Genomic DNA, 18671 nt, shown 5'->3' with positions numbered 1-18671 from the left:
GATCTCATCATTGACCCATTCATTGTTTGGTAACATGTTATTTCACCTCTTTGTATTTGTGTGTTTTTCAGTTTTTTTTCCTCATAATTGATTTCTAGTTTCATACTGTTGTTGTGAGAGAAGATGCTTTACAAAATTCCAGTCTTTTAAAATTTATTGAGATTTGTTTTCTCTCCTAACGTGTGCTCTGTTCTAGAAAATGTTCCACGTGCACTTGAAAAGAATATACCTTCTGCTGCATTAGGTGAAATGCTCTGGAAATACCAATTTAATCTATCTGGTCTAGTGTGTTGCTTAAGGTTGCTGTCCTTGTTGACTTTCTGTCTGGTATATCTATCCATTGATGCCAATTGCATATTAAAATGCCCTACTATGACTGTATTACTATTGATCTCTCCCTTTATGTTCATCAAGATTTGCTTTGTATATTTAGGTGCCCCTATGTTGGGTGTCCTTCTTTGTCTCTAATTATAGTCTTCATTTTACTATATATTCTGTCAGATATAAGCATTGCTACCCCAGCTTTATTTTGGTTTCCATTTACTTGATATATCCTTTACCATCCCCTTTTGTGTGTGTATCTTTTGTTGTGAAGTATGTCTCTTGTAGACAACGTACATGTGGGACTTGGTTTTTTATTCATTCAGCTATGCTGTATCTTTTTGTTTTATTTGGGAGGGAGGGAGGAAGGGGGGGAAAGGAGGGATGAGAAGAGAGAGAGAGAGAGAGACTGACTATGATGTGAGAGAAACATCAGTCAGCTGCCTCTCATACTTGCCCTGACTGGGGACTGAATCCACAACCTAGGTGTGTGCCCTGACTAGGAGTTGAGCCTGTGACTTTTCTGTCTATGGGATGATGCTCCAATCAACTGAGCCACACTAGCCAGGGATACCCTCTGTCTTTTGATTAGAGCATATAATATATTTGTATTTAAGGTGATTATTGATAGGTATGTATTTATTGCCATTTTATTCTTTATAACTACGTTCCTCCTCCTCCATTCATATTTTTAAAGAAGGCCCTTTAATATTTCTTGTAATACTGTTTTGGTGATAGTGAACTCAATTTGCTTTTTCTTGTCCGGGGAGCTCTTTATTTATGAAAGGTTATCATGAATTCTGAATGATAACCTTTCTCGGTAGAGTAGCCTTGGTTGTAGGTCCTTGCTTTTCACCACTTTGAATATTTCATGCCAGTCCCTTTTGGCTTGAAATGTTTCTGTTAAAAAAATCTGCTGACACTATTATAGGAGCTTCCTTGTAGGTGATTGCCTTTCTCTTGCTCCTTTCTCTTTGTCTTTAAAGATTTTCTGTTTGTCTTTAAGCTTTGCCATATTAATCATGATGTGTTTTGGTGTGGACCTTTTTGGGTTCATATTATTTGGGACTATCTGTGCTTCTTGGATCTATGTATCTTTCTTTCACCAGGTTAGGGAAGTTTTCAGCCATATTTCTTCAAATAGGTTCTTAATTTCTTATTCTTTCTCTTCTCCATCTGGTACCCTCATAATGCATATGTTGTTATGCTTCATATTGTCCCTGAGGTCTCAGATTATCTTAATTTTTTAATTCTTTTTTTCTGCTATGATGATTTTCTGATACCATGTCTTTCAAATCACTGATTAGGCCCTCTGCTTCATCTAGCTGGATGTTGATTCCTTCTAGTGTATTCTTCATTTTTGACATTGTATTCTTTGTATCTGATCAGTTATTTTCTATGGTTTCTATATCCTTTTTCATGCTGTTGAAGTTCTAAGTTCCTTTAGCATTCTTATAACCATTGTTTTGAACTCTGTATCTGGTAACTTGCCCACTTTCATTTCTTAGTTCTTTTTATAGAGATTTTCTATTTTCATTTGGGGCATGTTTTTCTCCCTATTTTGGTTATCTCTGTCTCTCTGTATTTATTTTTATGTATTAAGTAGATCTGCTATGTTTTGGTGAGGTGGGCTTATGTAGTAGTTGTCTTGTGGGGCTCACAGGTCCAGTCTCCCTAATTGCCTGAGGTAGGTGGTAGAGGAGTGTCTCTTGTGTGGGTTTTATGAGCCCTCCTGTTGTAGTTGATTCTTTTTTTTTTTTAAGATCTATTTTATTTTTTTTAGAGAGGGAAGGGAGGGAGAAAGAGAGAGAGAGAGAAACATTAATGTGCGGTTGCTGGGGGCCATGGCCTGCAACCCAGGCATGTGCCCTGACTGGGAATCGAACCTGCGATGCTTTGGTTCACAGCCCGAGCTCAATCCACTGAGCTATGCCAGCCAGGGCTGTAGTTGATTCTTGATTGCTGTCCTTGGGTGGGGCTGTTCTTACTTGGCTACAAGGATTGACTCCTAGCACACTGTATAAGCTGTTGTGTGGGGGCTGACTCCAAAAAGCTGCATATGGCCCAACAAGGTCTGGTGTCTGTTGAGATCTCCCTTTGTGTGTGCTGCTTGTGGAGCTACTTGGGTTGTGCTCTGATATAGTATTAACCATTTGTTGTGGTAGTTTTGGGGCACCAATGGAGGATATCCAGGGCTAGTCAATGTCAGGCACTGCTAATGATGAGCCCTGGGCTACCTGTTTGAAATTACAAAGCCATTCACACCTTTTGGCAGACTTTGCTTGTCCTGGGTGTGCGTGGGAGAGGCCTAGCTGCTCACCAAGGCTTGTTTCCACCACCACTGAGTCTGAGTTCAGGGGGCAGGTTAGCAAAAGGCTTAAGACTCCCTGAGATATTCCCTTTCCTGTTAGCTGCCTTTTAGGTTCAGTTACTGAAATAGCCTCTGGCAGTGTGTAAGTTGCTTGAGGGAGGCTCTCAGTGAGTCACCAGGTAGGTATGAGTGGTGTTTATTAGACTGATAACAGATGCAAACTCTGTGCCAGTACTGGGTGTGAGGCCTCTTAATAGCAGTCTTAGGGCACACCAAGGTTAGCTGCCACACACTGTGCCCACAGACCTTTGTGGTGGGGTCAGGTTTCAAGATTCATCAGGGTGAGGCCTTGTGCAAGGAAGGCTTTGCACAGGCCCTTTAGTCTAGGCATGCACTGGAAAAATGGCTCTGCCTAAGAGCCACACAACTCAATTCTTTCTGGAGTTGGTCTGGATCTACTGGGGAGTCTCCTGCACTGAGAGGCAGGGTCAATAGGCTGGCCACCGCTGCTGATAGTACTGTGGAGCACAAGCTCAGCAGGGCAGGGGCCACCAGGAGTATGAAGGGTGGAGCTAATTCTTCTTGCCTCATGGGACTAGTAGATCTTCCATGGTGAGTCTTGATATTATCACTATGGCTGCTGGAGCCCCCTCTGGGCTGGTGCTGAGGAATTACTATGACCTTGAGGAGCAGGGCGCTCAGGGTAGCACTTGGAGTATCTATTGTGGCTGTTTCAGGGGGTGCTCTGGGACAGCACTTGAAGGGGCTCCTGTGGGCTGCTCTGGACTGGGTCTCTGAGGGGCTACAATGGCCGCTGGGTGCTAGGTGCTCTAGGCAGCTGCTCAGAGGGGTTCTCTGGCTCCTCCAGTGGGGCACTCCCAGCCAGTGCTCAGAGGGTTTACTGTGGTCTCAGGGGGAGGGGCAGTCCAGCAGTGCCTGGCTGGGGTCATCTGGTCCAAGGTGGGCAGGGAGAGGAAATGGTCTCTGCCCCAGTGCCATACAGCTCAGTCTGATTCTCCTTGAGTTTGCCCTCAAGATCCCTACAAGAGAGTCTGTACCATAGGCTCAGGCAGCAGACTCCTCTGAAGGGCTTGAGTTCAGGGAGGGCAACAGTGGAGCTGGGAGAGTGGGGTTGTGCAGTCCCCTTAGGTTGATGCAGATTGGAGGGCAATGTTGGCCCCAGGAAAGATGTCTTCTGTGAGCAGTGTGGGAGAGGAACTTAGCAAAGAGATCCTAGTGGCTGACCCTTCAGTTCTCCTCCCAGAGCTACACAACCCAGTCTGTCCTCGAAAAACTTAGTACACCTAGGGTGAATGGCTGAGAAGGAGATTTGTTCATTGGCTCTTTAAGAGGGTGCCTGTATCTTTAGTAGACTTCAGTCTCTTCCTGGTAGACAGAATCCCCACTGAGTTTTACTACCAAATGTTATGTGAGTACCTCTTCTCTGCTCTGTTGCTCTGGGCTTGGGAGGCTGGCATGGGATTGAGACCCCACATTCCTTAGGAGAGAACCTCTGCAGCTGAGGTATCTGCCTGGATTCTGAGCCACGACTAGTAGTATGAGGCCACCCCTTTTCACATTTGCACTCTTGCTGTCTGTCTTGATGTGGCTTCTGTAAACCCTGGCTATAAGACTTATGTTTAGCTAGTCTTCAGTTGGTTTATTCAAATTGATTGCTCTATAATTTAGTTGTAATTAGTTTGGGGCTGGGAGGAGATGAGTATAACTTCTATCTACTCTGCCACTATCTTCTATCATCCCACTTTTGAAATCTTAAAAATTGCTCCTGCAGTGTGCCTTTTGTCCCCAGAGGCTCTGAACTGGGTCATAACTCTGCTATAGAAGCACCTCCAAGACCAATGTTCTCCCAAAGTAAAGACTTACTCCCTAGTCTGTTTTTCAACTGTGCCCAAGAACATTGTCCAGCCCATCACACCAGAGGTTATGCAGTGAGCTTAAGTGATGATATTAATATGATCCAATAATAAAATGCATAAGAAACTCATAATAAAATGCTATCAGCATGGAGATGCATGGAATTTGAATGTAAACCCTCTTCTTTTATCACAGACCCAGGGAAGAATTACAGGTCCAGTTTAAATTCTATATCATATTCAAGTCCATAGGAATTAAAGTCTTAAATAAAATGGCCTTCAGAAATGAATTCAGAAAGTGCCCACTCTGGCTTTTCATTCTGCTGCTCTTGGTGGAGGGATGTCCATACCTAATGGAATCAGCTGTGTATAAGCTGTTTCCCATGGGTCCATGTAGGTCCTTTGGGACCTCAGACACTGCATTGTCCCTGCACATGCTCACTTACTCCTCAGTGAGGAGACCAGGTAGCCTTCAATGCAGTTATCCCAGGCAGAATGATGGCAAGGACCTAAGCAGAGCCCAAGATATCTGAGCAAAGCTGGTGGTCAGAGAAAACCATACTTTGAGCCTCTTTGTTGTGCAGAAAGGGGTATACCAAATCCATGACCTCAGAATTTGAGCTCAGATGAGGATTTAACCCCCAAGCAAGAAGTTAATTTTGGTCCTAGACATTTACCATGTTAATGTTCGTTTCCCTTGGCACTTCTCTATAGAAATTGAGTGACCCCATTTGCTGACCAGCACCCTCACTTTCCTGTGAGTAGGCATTCACTGTCCTTGGCCACAGTACTTACCCCCCAGTGCTTCTTGCCACAGAGTCCCAGAGCTGAGACATTTGCTGCCTAGAGGAGGCATCTCCCTTGAGTGGATTTGACTGCTGAAGAGCCAAGCAGAGACCACCCATTAAGGGTGACTTGAGCCTGGAGAGAAGCCACAAGGGTCCCTGGATCACCTTTCCATTTCCCTTCATGGCCCTGAATGTGGGTGGAATTGGACAATGGTTCTTATGTTGCCCATCTGGGCTTGGCCCTTGCTCTCTGAGAAGCTCAGCTATCAGGGCCTAAAGGGCTTATAATGCAACCTTTTCCCAACAGCTGAGTTTTACCCCGGCCTAATCACTTAGGAAATACCATTACTCGAGCTGCTGGTCTCTGCTGATTCCCAGAACTCTTGCCTCTGCTTTTCAGGCCCTTTGAGCTGTGTCAGCTCTGTAGGAGTCCTTTAGTGGACTCCTTGCCCCAGTGGTGGCACTTTGCATTGGCTGAGCCCTCTGAGGAGGTGGGGCCAAGGAGCACTCTGCCTCTATTAAGGCAGCTATGTACTCATGGACAGAGCTGCCATAATACTTGTAGCTTGCCAGAGTCATACTTCCATGGACTTCAGGTGTAATACAGGATGTCTAGACTAAACTCCTCCAGCTGCATGACCCTAGCCTTTCCATGTGCTTATTTTGAGCCCCCAAATCCCACACATTTGCTTGATTTCTTGCTTCCCAGCCTGTGCATTCCATGTTGGGATCTCTATTACTAACACCCTCTTCCTCATCTGCCCATGCTCTGAATAGGTTGAAGGCAGAACAAAGAGGAAGCCTGGGTGGTAAGGGTGCTCCTTGATGGCAGTGGGAGCTGCCTTTGGGGTGTGTTCAGATGGGCTTGCTCAAGGCTCAGTGTCCAGTACTGGCATCCAGGTATGGACCCCAGAGATAGGCCAAGCCCCAGCCAGGTCATAGTTGTGCAGGGCCAGCTCTGGAGATCGATAACATGGGCCTTTTATTGTCCTCATTTTTCTCAAGTAGCATGCTTTTTCCTGTGTGTTTTTTGTCCCCTCTCCCTTATTTGCTTGATATATACTACTATGGACAGTAGTAGGAGTGACAGTAGTATACTGCCCTGCCTGTATAACTCACATGCACTTTCATACATATGACTTCCTGGGATGACTGTTCTGTTATCATCCCAGGTCAAACTGGGCACAAGAGGTAGGCAGGGCTTCTTGAGGGTGGCCACAGTAGGTCCAGAATTATTCAAAAGTATGGGAACATCAGGCTATGCAAGGAAAAGAGGTGCCTTGACTGGGGGGTTGGGACCTTGGACAGCTTTGCTGGAGACCAGGACATAGCAGGTTTGGCTCCAGTGGGGAGTTGTTCTTAGAAGGTAGCACAAACTGACGTGTGTTTCTACCCCAGTTCTGCAGAGAAACCTGGGACTTATACTTGTAAGAACAACTTGATTATATCACCATTGGAGCCCAGATGTAGTTTTGTAGATGTTTTTGTCTTTTAAGATTATTTTTAAAAAGTGCTTTCATTTTCCATGGCCAACAAAGTTTTTCTTGGGGGCTTTACTCTTTGATCTGGACTGGAAAAAATGTTTCCATTTTAAGACCTCTTAAAACCTGTCTTTGGATTTATTGTTGTACAAATGGAGATTCAGATAATAACTCTGTTCTTAACTGAAGAGAAACAGGAAAAGAAAATAAATTTCTTGTTTTGCAATGATACACATGGTGAAACATATGCTGAATATCCTGGCAACGGGAATTCAAGGTCGGAAATAATTCCTTTATTCCGCAGTCTGCTGTCAGCTTCCCTGAGGAGTGCAGTGGCTGAAATTTGCTACTAATTATAGCCATAATTTTAGTATGCAATTAAACACATGATTTCTTTCCCAGCTGATATTTTTTTAGCTCTCTGACATGGATAAAACAAAAGCTTTGTAGATTTGAATGGCCATTTTAACCTGATAGAAGATCATGGAAAGTCACCATTATTTGAGCACATTTGGTTACCCAGTAGGAAATAGATTAATCTTGCCTATAAAAATAGAAAACAGCACAGGTGCTTTTGATAGTTTTCAATACTGCTGTCTGTGCTCTGAGGAAACCAAGAGTTGCTGTGTAAGGCCTTCCATGAAGTTAAGGATCATTTGAAGGAGTGATACTAGGTGGGGAAGAATCAGAGGTGGAAACTGTATGGTTGTGGTGGTGGCAACAGAGGCTCACAGAGGTCACCTCACGCTGTGGTGGACCTGGTGTTGGAGGGACCCCAGGACCTGAGAGCAGAGCCACTCTAGGTTTCAGGCTGCCTTGCTCTGGGCTGGTATATCCATTTACTGATTTTCTCTTGCTTGGCCTCTCCCAGAGGGTCATTCATACCATAAAGGATGTTCCCCCTGAAATAAGGGCTACCTGCCTAGGAAAGTTTGGGAACTACTAGAGCAAAGAAATTAAATAGGTTTTTATACTTCACAGTGTCTTGAGAGCCTGCTGTATGCCGCTGTACATCATCATTCTAGAAGGGAGAGTTCAAACAAGTATGGTTTTCAGAAGTATATGACTGTGGCATTCTTTATTCAAGGAAGACCTGGCAGAACCATTTGGGAAGTGTTGCTGTGGTTGTGTGAAGCCTCTTGAGCATGACTTTTTATAATAAGGGCAAACACTGATTTTTTCACACACTATGTCCTAGCCACTGTCCCAAGCACTTCCATGTATGGTTTCATTAGATTTTCACCATGATATAGGTCCTCTTGTTAGTATTACTGTTATGTAGGCAAGAAACTGAGCCATTGGGAGGTTAATAAACTTGCTCAAGGCCTCAGAGCTGGTAAGGGGCTAGGCCTGTTCTGTCTTCCATCCTGAGTCCTGATTGCCCTTCAAGCTTTGGGCCTCTGTAGGCTCAGCTGAGAAGCCTTTCTGATTTTCTTCTCAATCCCAAAGTAGAGACTTGACCCTTTTCTGGCCTCAGGGCCAAAACCCCTCAGGGTTCACATGCAGTACTATGTCATTGTCATGATGTACCTATCCATCCTCCACACTAGACTACAGGGTTCATGAGTGTCCCTCTGTCTGTGCCTTTGAATCGGGTCTTCAGTCTTTAGCACAGTTGCTGTGAGTGAAAAGCAGTGAGTGAGTCTTAAATGTGGACTTGATCTCATATGGTCTCTTTGCTCTTTAATGGTGGGTGGGAGCAGAGTGTTCTTGGTGATTCTTGGTTTCTGAGGATTCATACTAACTGTACTCTGTGGGCCCAATTTTTTTAAAATTATATTGTATTAATTATGCTATTACAGTTGTCCAGTTTTTCCCTTTTGCCTCCTCCACCCAGCAGCTCTCACTCCCTCAGGCAATCCTCACACCATTGTTCATGTCCATGGGCATGCATATAAGTTCTTTGGCTACTCCATTTCCTATACTGTCCTTTACAGCTCCATGGCTACTCTGTAATTACCTATTTGTACTTCTTAATCCCCTCATCTCTTTACCCATTATTCCACACCCCTCTCCTTTCTGGCAACCATTAAAACTTTCTACATATCCATGACTCTGTCTCTGTTCTTGTTTACTTAGTTTGTTTTTTAGATTCAATTGTTGATAGATATGTATTTATTACCATATTATTTTTCATAACTTTGATGTTCTTTTTCTTAAAAAAGTCCCTTTAACATTTCATATAATAACGATTTGGTGATAATGAACTCCTTTAGTTATTTCTTGTCTGGGAAGCTCTTTATTTGCTCTTCCATTCTAAATGAGAGCTTTGCTGAGTAGAGCAATCTTGTCTGTAGGTCTCTGCTTTTCATGACTTTGAATATTTCTTGGCAATCCTTTCTAGCCTGCAAAGTTTCTTTTGAGAAATCAGCTGACAGTTTTATGGGAACTCCCCTGTAGGTAACTAACTTCTTTTCTCTTGCTGCTTTTAAGATTCTCTTTATCTTTAACCTTTGGCATTTTAATTAAAATGTATCTTGGAGTGGGCTTCTTTGCATTGGGATTCTCTGTTTTCTGGATTTGCACATCTATTTCCTTCACCAAATTAGGGAAGTTTTCTTTCATTATTTTTTCCAATAGATTTCCAATATCCTGCTCTTTCTCCTCTCCTTCTGGCACCCCTATGGTGCGAATCTTAGACTTCTTGAAGTTGTCCCAGAGCCTGCATATACTATCCCTTACACTACGCTCATTGCTTTGGATTTTTCTTTCATTCTTATTGGTGGTTTTTTGCTTCCTTATGTTCCAAATTATTGATTTGATTCTCAGCTTCATCTACTCTACTATTGTTTCCTGTAGACTTTTCTTTATTTCAGTTAGTGTATCCTTTATTTCTCACTGGATCTTTTTTATGCTGTTGAGGTCCTCACTAAGTGCCTTGAGCATCCTTATAAACAGTGTTTTGAACTCTTCATCTGATAGATTATTTATCTCTACTTTCTTTAGTTCTTTTTCTGGAGTTTTGATCTGCTCATTCGTTTGGGCCGTGTTTCTTTGTCTCCTTGTTTTGGCAGCCTCCCTGTGTTTGTTTCTATGTATGAGGAAGAGCTGCTTTAACTCCATGTCTTGGTAGTGTGGCCTAATGTAGTAGGTATCCTTTAGGGTCCAGTGGCACAGCCTCCCCTATCACCCAAGCTGGGTACTCAAGATGTGCCCATTGTGTAGACTAAGTACACCCTTCTCTTGTAGTTGAGCCTTGATTGTTGGCAGGTGAATGGGAGGGATTTACCCAGACCAGTCAGCTGCAAGGACTGGCTATGACCACTAACCACCAACCTCTGCCCTTTGTGGAGGATCGTCTCTGCAGGGGCAGGGTGGTGGTACTCTAATGTGGTCTATAGCTATCCACTGGGTTCACAGGCTCTGGGGTTTGCTGAGTGGTATAGGGCAAGGTCAGCCTCCACCTATATTTTGCCTGGGGCCAACTTGCCTGAACAATAAAGCAATCTGAGATGGCTGCAACTTGTGTTGGGCTTGGTGATTCCTAGGTGAAGCCAAGCTGTGGATCTTGGCTGGTTGCTGCTAATGCCAGGTCTGGGGCCACTTGGCAAGAGGTATGCGAGGCTGGGGCTCACTGAGTCTGGCTGTTGCTTGAGAGGCTTTAGGAAATTGTGAAGCATGAGCCAAGATCAGCCATTCACATGAAAAGGCAGCTTGGGTGGGCCCATACCAACTTTTTTCTTAATTTCGGATTCATCAGAGGTGGTATGCAAGTAACCCTCCCTACTGGTCAAAAACGGTGTGTTCCCTACTGTAAGCGTCCATGTGTATCATCAGCGGCCTTTAGGCGCAGCACTTAACAGAGATCCTTGGATGGACAGAGTTGATACTCTGATTATTCTGTGACATCATCTCTCAAAGTATATTTGTTTAAAAGGTGGGTCAGCCTTTGGGGATTGATCAGATACAATTGAGTGGGTCTGAATATTAAGACAAAAAGGTGGGAATAGGACACACAGAGGTACTCTTTTTGGAGCAGTCTAAAGCCATTTTGACAGGGCATTTGCTGGGAACAGGATGATTCTGCTGCCTCAGTGAGGTGAGGAGGGAATGTGAGGCAGGAGGAGCTGAGTAGCTCCAGATCTGAGCAGTTCTGTCCTGTGAAGATTGAGGTGTCTCCTCAGTTCTCTGCCCTGAGGTGCCATCTTTAGATTGACCAGACTTTTGACCCCACAGTTGTGGAGGAGGATCACCTTTCTACCTTACACTATGTGGGCCTGTGGGCCAATTACATGGCAGTTTTTGAGAGTATTTTTGGGGAAGCTCCTGAGCTTTCTTTTCCTTTATATTTAAATTGTTAAAAAATATGGAACATACAGAAAATAGAAAACTGTGTACTCACTACCTAGTTGGTTCCATTTACTTTAGATCCCTCTCAAATTCTACCACTTCCTGCCTTCTTTTCAGTATATGTGTTGCTACTATCCAGTTTTTGCATTCGTTTTTCCTGCCAATGTTTTTTTGATACACACAAATACAAACGTATGTGGATATATATCCATAAATAATATAACTTGCTTTCGATGTTTAGAAACATAAATGATACAATGATGTTTCCTTTTTACAAATTATTTTTTAAAGATTGCATTGTTTTTGAGGTTTGCCATGTTGAGAGATGTGGTTGCCTCACAAAATTCTATGGAGGATTAAGCTGGTGTTTATGCATTCATTCCCCCACTGAGGGGGCTGTCAGATTGTATCCACTTTTTTTTTTTTAAATAAACACTGCCAGAGTGAACCTTTGAAAGTTTCCTCACGGAAAGAGTTTCTAGAGCGGAGACCCCAAAGTAGAATTCCAAGATTGTAGGAATTGTTCATCTTGAACTTGACTGATACAGCATCAAAAAGCCCTCCCAAATGGTTATACCAATTTACTCTCCTGCCATTTTACAGTCCTCTTAACCCATATTCCCCCCACCTGCTTCTTGTTACCAGATCTTTTCATTCTTGCCAAGCCTGTAAGGGTGTGTGGCAGCACCTCTGTTTAATTTTGTATTTCCCTCACTACTGGTGGGGTGGACCATTTGTACTCCCCAGGTTTCTGCTTACACTGATACAGGTGTGCTTTTTAGATGGGGTAATCTGGGGTCTCCATTTCTTATAACTGTTTAAATTGCTTTTTCAGACGGCAAGTTTGGTGCATACATGCAAGTCCACATTCAGAACGATGGGCCTGTGACCATAGAACTGGAATCCCCAGCTCCTAGTGCTGCTACATCTGACCCAAAGCAGGTAAGTCTGTTCCCTAGATGCTTGTAACATCTTTTGGCTTTAATTTAGTCTTTGGAGCACCTCTGAATCTGTGGTGGACAAAACAGTTCATTGCAGTAACCTAATATTTATTTATACCCTAGCTCCTTAGTGCTGTGGCAGGCAGGCACAGCACTTCTCCCTTATCTCCTCCTGACTTTGGATCCCAAAGAAAATAAATGCCCTTTGCAGAGAACCCAGTTCTTTCTCTGGGCATTTCTTGGTGAGGAGCTATGGCACCCACACACCACTGGGTGGCAGCAGAGTAATGGCACAACTCTTCTTGGCCCTGGACTGGCCTGTTCACCCATTTGGAATAGTAACCTCGAGTGGATTTTATCCCAGGTGTAAGCAAGCAGATGTGTCACCCAAGGTTCTTTATAAAACCTCATTTTTCTAAATCAATATCTGACCAGGATTTGCTGCAAATGGTGTAAGCTTTCACAAAAAATTTAAATTAAAATAGAGAAAGGAAATCTGTTGATAGTCCTCTAACCTGTGTGTTCTCATAGCTGTTAAGCATTTATAAAGGCTTCAATGAACATATCCACTTAATAGCTTTCCAGACACGGGGAAGGGACAGGCAGAGAAATGAAAAATGACGAGACATTCCTCTTCTTCCTTGCTTCCCTTGCTAAGATGCTGTGAGGCAGAATGATGCAGTAGGTGTGGGGAAGCATTATATAAATTTAAGGCTATATGACTTATTCAGAGTTATAATTTCCAGAGGGAGCATTACCTTTTTGTTACTGATTCTTTGGATTAATAGAGAAGCAGGAACATGTTTGATACAGTGGTGCTAGACTTCAAAGGTGATAATCGACGTTCCTACAATTACTGATAACATGAAAGAAATCACAAATAAAAAATCCACATGAAAATTTAAACTTTTTATATTGAAATAATTTGAGACTTACAGAAAAGTTGAAAAAGGAGTCATTCATGTTCCCATATACTCTTTACCCAGCTTCCCCAAATGTTGCTGTCTTTCATAATCATAGTACACTGATCAAAACATTGAATTAACATTGATACAATACTCTTAACTACACAACAAACCTTATTTAAACAGTTCCTCTGCCTTTCCTTTTCGTTCATGACCTCGACACTTTTTAAGAGTACTGTTTCTCATTTTGGGTTTTCTATGATTATTACAGAACAAAGGGACAAGGGGGGTAACTATTACCAAAAGGAACCCCCTTAGGTTTGTTATGTCTGCCGCCTTATAGGAAAGACATCTCTCAATGTCAGAGATTTGTGAAAAGGAAAGGAAATGCTTATTTAATGCTGTACACACTTAAAGTACTGGCCTAATGTCTTCATCCAAATCCCAAAGTCCCTTAAAACACCCACAAACACACACAGTCCTTCCTTCCCCTCTTTGCCCAGTCTGGGATACCGTATCTCAGGAAAAGAAATAGAAGTCTGTGGCTCAGGCAGCTCCCGCTTCTTCCCAGTAATCCATGCTCGGCTGGTAGGCCTCCCTCAGTTCCCAGCACCATCAGCTGTGTTGCTGGGATCTTCAGCTAAAGCTGCGTGGTGGTTCTTCTCATGGCTAGGGTTGGGGGGAGTCCCCCCCACTCTGGCCAAAGCCGCATGGTTCTCCTCACTGCCACAGCCACATAGCCCTCCTTACATGGCTACAGCCACATGGTCCTTTCTCCAATGACTGCTGAGTCTGGGTTTAAATATTCTTCCAGCTTTACTGGGCTGCCATCATGAGTTTGTGCAGGGGTGGCCCCATGTGGTGGAGCCAGTCATCTCCCAGCTCTTACACAGGGGCTATAACTAGGGGGAGTTGCCTCCCAGTTACATCTTGGGGGGAAGTTCCTTCCATCTCCCTGGCTCAGAGCATGGCCACAACTATTTAACATATCTATGCAGCCAATAAAGGTTACAGATGTGTTAAATGACCATGCCAGAGGTTAGCTGCAAAGTTGTTGCTATGCAAAACAGCTCTCAATGGCCCTGCTCCATGTGTCCTTTCCCCTAACTCATACCTGTGTTGGAGGGTGAGGACATCCTATATATCTTTCTAATATTTCCTGGACACCTTGAGTTCTGAACCCCATTACAAATCCTTCTTTTGGGGACCCTCTGGCTGCACCCTCCTACACTACCTCTGGGCTTTGGTCTCAGTGTCAGTGTCTCTGCCTCAGAGGAGAAACTCTGACCGACCCCCTTGATCCCAGTTAAGCTCCTGCCAGCTACTCTGTCATATTGCTCTGATTTATTTCACAGCACTTAGCACCATCTGTTATCTACTTGTTTCTTTGTTCCTTAGCTGTCCACACCACTCATAAAATTTAAGCTTCCTGAGTCTTGTCCACTGCTGTGCCCTCCCCAGGAGGTAAGCCTGGTGTAGTTAGTTTTGGAATTGTGTGTCATGGTCCTGTGAACTGTGACATCTGTGAATGTTGTGAGTTCTGGGAAGGCTGATGCCACTGCTGTCACTGCTGAGTTGGATAGGCCTCCCAGGGCACTGGAGGTTTTAGTTGACCTTTAAGGATACAGAAGAGAGGAGGCATTCTCAGTTGTTGTTTCCAAGCTTGTACTGCAAATAGGAACAGATTTTTATTTGTAAGAGTCCCAGAGCTCTGTTTCTGGGTGGTGCAGCTACTGCTGGTAAAAGCTGGGCTGGTAAAGGTAACTATTTGTTTGCCTGACTTAACCGGATATCTTTTTTCAGAACTGACCACTGAAGTCTATGCCTGTTTTCCCATGGCTGCATCAGCACTATGTCCAGTGCATTTATAGGCTGCTCTGTGGGTCCCATGATGTGTTCTGATAGTGAGAAGAAGTTGGAAGAAGAGATTATTTTCTTGCTCTTAAGGACATACTTCTAATGGGAATAGGGCTTGGAAACAGTAGCAGAACCACTAAACACAAGCTGTTCTCCCTGATGCATTTTTGTGGAAGAACACGATTCTGGTAGGAACATCCTGATTATTCTTAGAAAAGAGTGATAGAGTGTGAGTTCTTCTGTGGGTGACTAGATATTGGAAGATTTCAACACCCTAGTCAGCCATTCCTAATGATAGAAATTTAATCTTGCTATTGTTTTAATCTTAAATGCTTTCCCTTTAGCTGAGGGTTGGGGAGGTGTTTGCCTGGGTCTCACATAGATGCGGTTGCATGTATATGAGAGCAGATGGGGATTTTCCTTGTGAGAAGGGACATTTTGTAACTGAGGGACTCTTCCTGGGGCTGAGGGTCCAGGGCCCACCTAGTTTATAGTGTTGCCATTAATTATTTATATTCTCATTTATTTAGTGGACTTGAAAGCCTCTCTAAATTGAAATGCTGGAAAGAGCTGAAAAAAATGAACTTTCAAATATTCCTTGAATAAGCTCATGGTTATTGACAAATCACTGGGATAAATTGACCAGTGAAAATGGTGCTTGGGCTTTTAATTTTATGCTTCTCTGAATATCACCATCACTTCACCTATAATTTTTCTCTGTACACTTGCTTTATCAGAAAGCATTCATCATGATGCCTGGAAACCATAGAATGTCCATGTTGAGACATTCATGGTTTCTGTAGGAGTAGGAAGATATAAGTAGGGTAGATAGTGAAGTGGGGAAAAGAGTTCCATTTGATTTCATTTATTTTCTCTTACAGTGACAGTGGTATCTTTTTCAGTTATACATGCTGTTGAATCCAGAAGGTGAAATGGGGGACAGTGGCAGCCCCATCATAGGTGCACAAAGATGGGCTCACAATTTCTGCACATTTCAGTTCGAGGGACAAATCTAATGAGAAGTGTTCTGAATATAAAGAAGAATTGTGTTGATGCCTATAAGTTTGCATTTCTTCATAGAAAAATAATTATTTAATGTTTTCCCTTTTTTATTCTATTTTTAACCTTGAACTCCAGGTAGTAGTTCCCTGATTTCTGTTGGTTTCAACTCAGTTTTTACATGATCTCAGCCAGGCTCACATTGTTGACTTGCCACAGGAGTGTGCTTCTGAGTCTGGTTTCCAAAATGAGACCCATATCCTATATTCTATTCCAATCACTAGTTCATTTTCTCACATTGATTTTTTGAACAAATGTTGACTGAGAATGCTGCTTTGTTTATACCTAAGTGTTACTAAAAAAAAAAAAAAGTAGGCCCTGGCCAGGTAGCTCAGTTGGTTAGATCATTGTCCTGCTGTGCCAAAGTTGCAGGTTAGATCCTCCATCAGGGCATATACAAGAGTCAGCCAGTAAATGGGTGGACCAACAAATTGATGTTTCTCTCTCTCTCAAGTCAATAAAGTTTTAAAAAGTGGTAACTCAGCAAGAACTTCTTCATTACAGAGTTTTTGTTGTTCCTCTTGTTTATCTTTGTCACAGTGTCATGGTGGGCATGGTGGTGACCCTGAGTCCTGGGACCTTACCTGCTATATAGAAGGCTCCCAACCTGGCAGGGTTGGCATCTGCCAAACCTCTTGGACTGTGGGAATCACCTCTGGTTTTCTTTCAGTATGAAAACCCACTTTCCTGAGTTAGGAAATAGCACAACCCTCTCCAGGGAAGGTTGGGTGTGCAGGCTGGGTAGGCTCCTGACCTCCCTCAGAAGTCAGAATGTATATTGAGTCCTGCCACTGTGGGGGTCCCTGCCTGGGGCATACATACATAGATGGCTGGCAGGAAAGCTTGGGATTCTTGTAGATGTTTCTAAGCAGGCTGGCTTATTCCTAGTTCGGGAGGTGCAAGCAGTTGCTTTTATTTCAGTATTTTAATTTGCTTCCATATAGACAGTTGTCCAAGTGTCTAGATGTATGACTGTGCTTTTCTGCCTGGGGACCCACTGATAGATTGACCAATCTATTGACCTTTACCATACTTTCTTATATCCATAGCATATGTTACCAAAATTGCAAAAGTTGAAGTTTCTTCCTTGCTATTAGAATATGGCTGATAATTAAAAACTATGATCTCTTCTTTTACCTTTGACACATAAAATATTTCTAATTTCCATCTACAGCAAAACATCTGTTTTGCTTTTAACAACTCTTTCAGGACACTAATGAGTTAGTACATTTAAGGTTTAAGGGCTTTATTTATTTGTTCCTGTGTGTGTATTTTGGGCAGGGTTTTAGTTATTTTAATCTTCTAATATTGTTTGTGATTGTGTTAAAAAAAGCAAACTCCTTACCTTACTGACTTGACCTGCTGAAGATTAATTAATGTCTTATTTTATTCCCAGAGGGGGTGTAAAATTTATCCTTCTGTGGATTTGTACATTGAGCAAAGCAATAATTTAATTATACAGACTTAAGATTTAAATTTGGGATCCTTAGCTTTTTAGCTAATTTATTAGGAGGTTTATAGCCTTGGGTAAGTATAGAAATATGTTGGGTTAGGTCAGTGGTGTTTTGAAGGAAGCCTTGTTCAAACATTTGCATTACTAACACAGAGAAGAAAGAATGATCTGAAAGTGGTAGAAAAAATGAAGCTCTTTCTATAATTTTTTCCAGAGGACTGCCCAATAGATAAAACACTTAACTGCACAGAAGTATTTTGCCAGCATACCCTAGTTTAGGTGCAGTTTGACTGAAAGGACTTTTTTAATAAGTTGGTCTGTAAGAGAAGGTAAGGATGGGGTATGAAGTGGGTCAAGTGGTCTTTTAGGGGTTCACTAACAGCCCTGGGCTTGTCCTCTAAGTTTTTTTGTGTATTGATGTATGTAAGTGTCTTTACCTGGGAGGATCCAGCACTTTCATCTGATTCCTGGAAGGTTCCAAAAAAGTGAAGGTGCTGGCAGGCTGGGGCTGTTATGTGCAGGGATTTCATACTCTCATTCCAGGCTAGTGGTTGTATATGAGGCTGTTCTCATTCATCAATGCCCCTTGGTCCCTCAACCATCCCACCCCCACACACCCAGAAATGATGAAAGTATTCCCAAAGCATGGTGCCTTCCTGACACAATTACAGATGTGTCAGGGAAAAGCCAATAGAGCAATGACAGCTCAATACATTAGTGAATGATGATGGGTCTCTCTGCCAAGTGACATTGAGGCATGTGCTAGTGGAATAACTTGTTTCTTAAGAGAGATGAACCCAATGAGTGGATTCCCTAGTGGCTGGGTGAGATTGTAGTAGTGTAGCCTTTTAAGATTTTTAGTTGAAAAGCAATTTATAAATCTCTTGGCATTGTAAAGCAGACATGGATGGAATGCCTTCCTCATTGGTTAACTTACTGATGGGATTAGAATAAAATCCAGAATGATCAACACCTAACTCTTTGCTTGGAGAATTGCAATATAATGAAATGTATAAATGTCAAATCTTCATGGACAGTTGGCTAATCATTTACATTTAAACACATATGGGACATTGTTAAATGTTCATATTCTATGGTGCATTACTCGTGAAGTCCATGGTAAAAGCTTTTCACATTGAGTTGTTGGATTGGTTTCCTGCAGTCTATTTACTATTTCTTTACTGTGTTATTTTTTTCTCCTTTGTGTTTCTGTTCATTCCATCGGAAATAAACTCCTTTCCTGTCTCCATCTGTTGTCATCTTCCTTTCCTTTAAGGTCATTTCAGGCAGTGTTTCATTCATGATGTTTATCTCAGTGCCCATCCTGGTGAAGTCTTTGAATCTTTACTGTGTGGTGTGGCACTGATTTCATAGTGGTTAATGAGCTTAAT

The 18671-nt window shown here is 42.7% G+C and overlaps 1 protein-coding gene across 2 annotated transcripts in view; it reads left to right on the top strand.

The window, feature by feature from the left end:
• DTD1 (D-aminoacyl-tRNA deacylase 1) overlaps positions 1-18671 on the top strand; it is a 325980-nt gene that overhangs the window by 47424 nt on the left and 259885 nt on the right. For both annotated transcript variants that reach the window (XM_028524800.2, XM_036009488.1), the window contains exon 4: positions 11901-12007. In XM_028524800.2, coding sequence (XP_028380601.1) covers positions 11901-12007 — 107 coding nt within the window. The remainder of the gene's footprint in view (positions 1-11900; positions 12008-18671) is intronic.

Source organism: Phyllostomus discolor, chromosome 9 (assembly GCF_004126475.2).
Source record: "Phyllostomus discolor isolate MPI-MPIP mPhyDis1 chromosome 9, mPhyDis1.pri.v3, whole genome shotgun sequence".
In the NCBI taxonomy this organism is placed as follows: domain Eukaryota; kingdom Metazoa; phylum Chordata; class Mammalia; order Chiroptera; family Phyllostomidae; genus Phyllostomus; species Phyllostomus discolor.
This window is presented reverse-complemented; position numbering and strand designations above follow the sequence as displayed.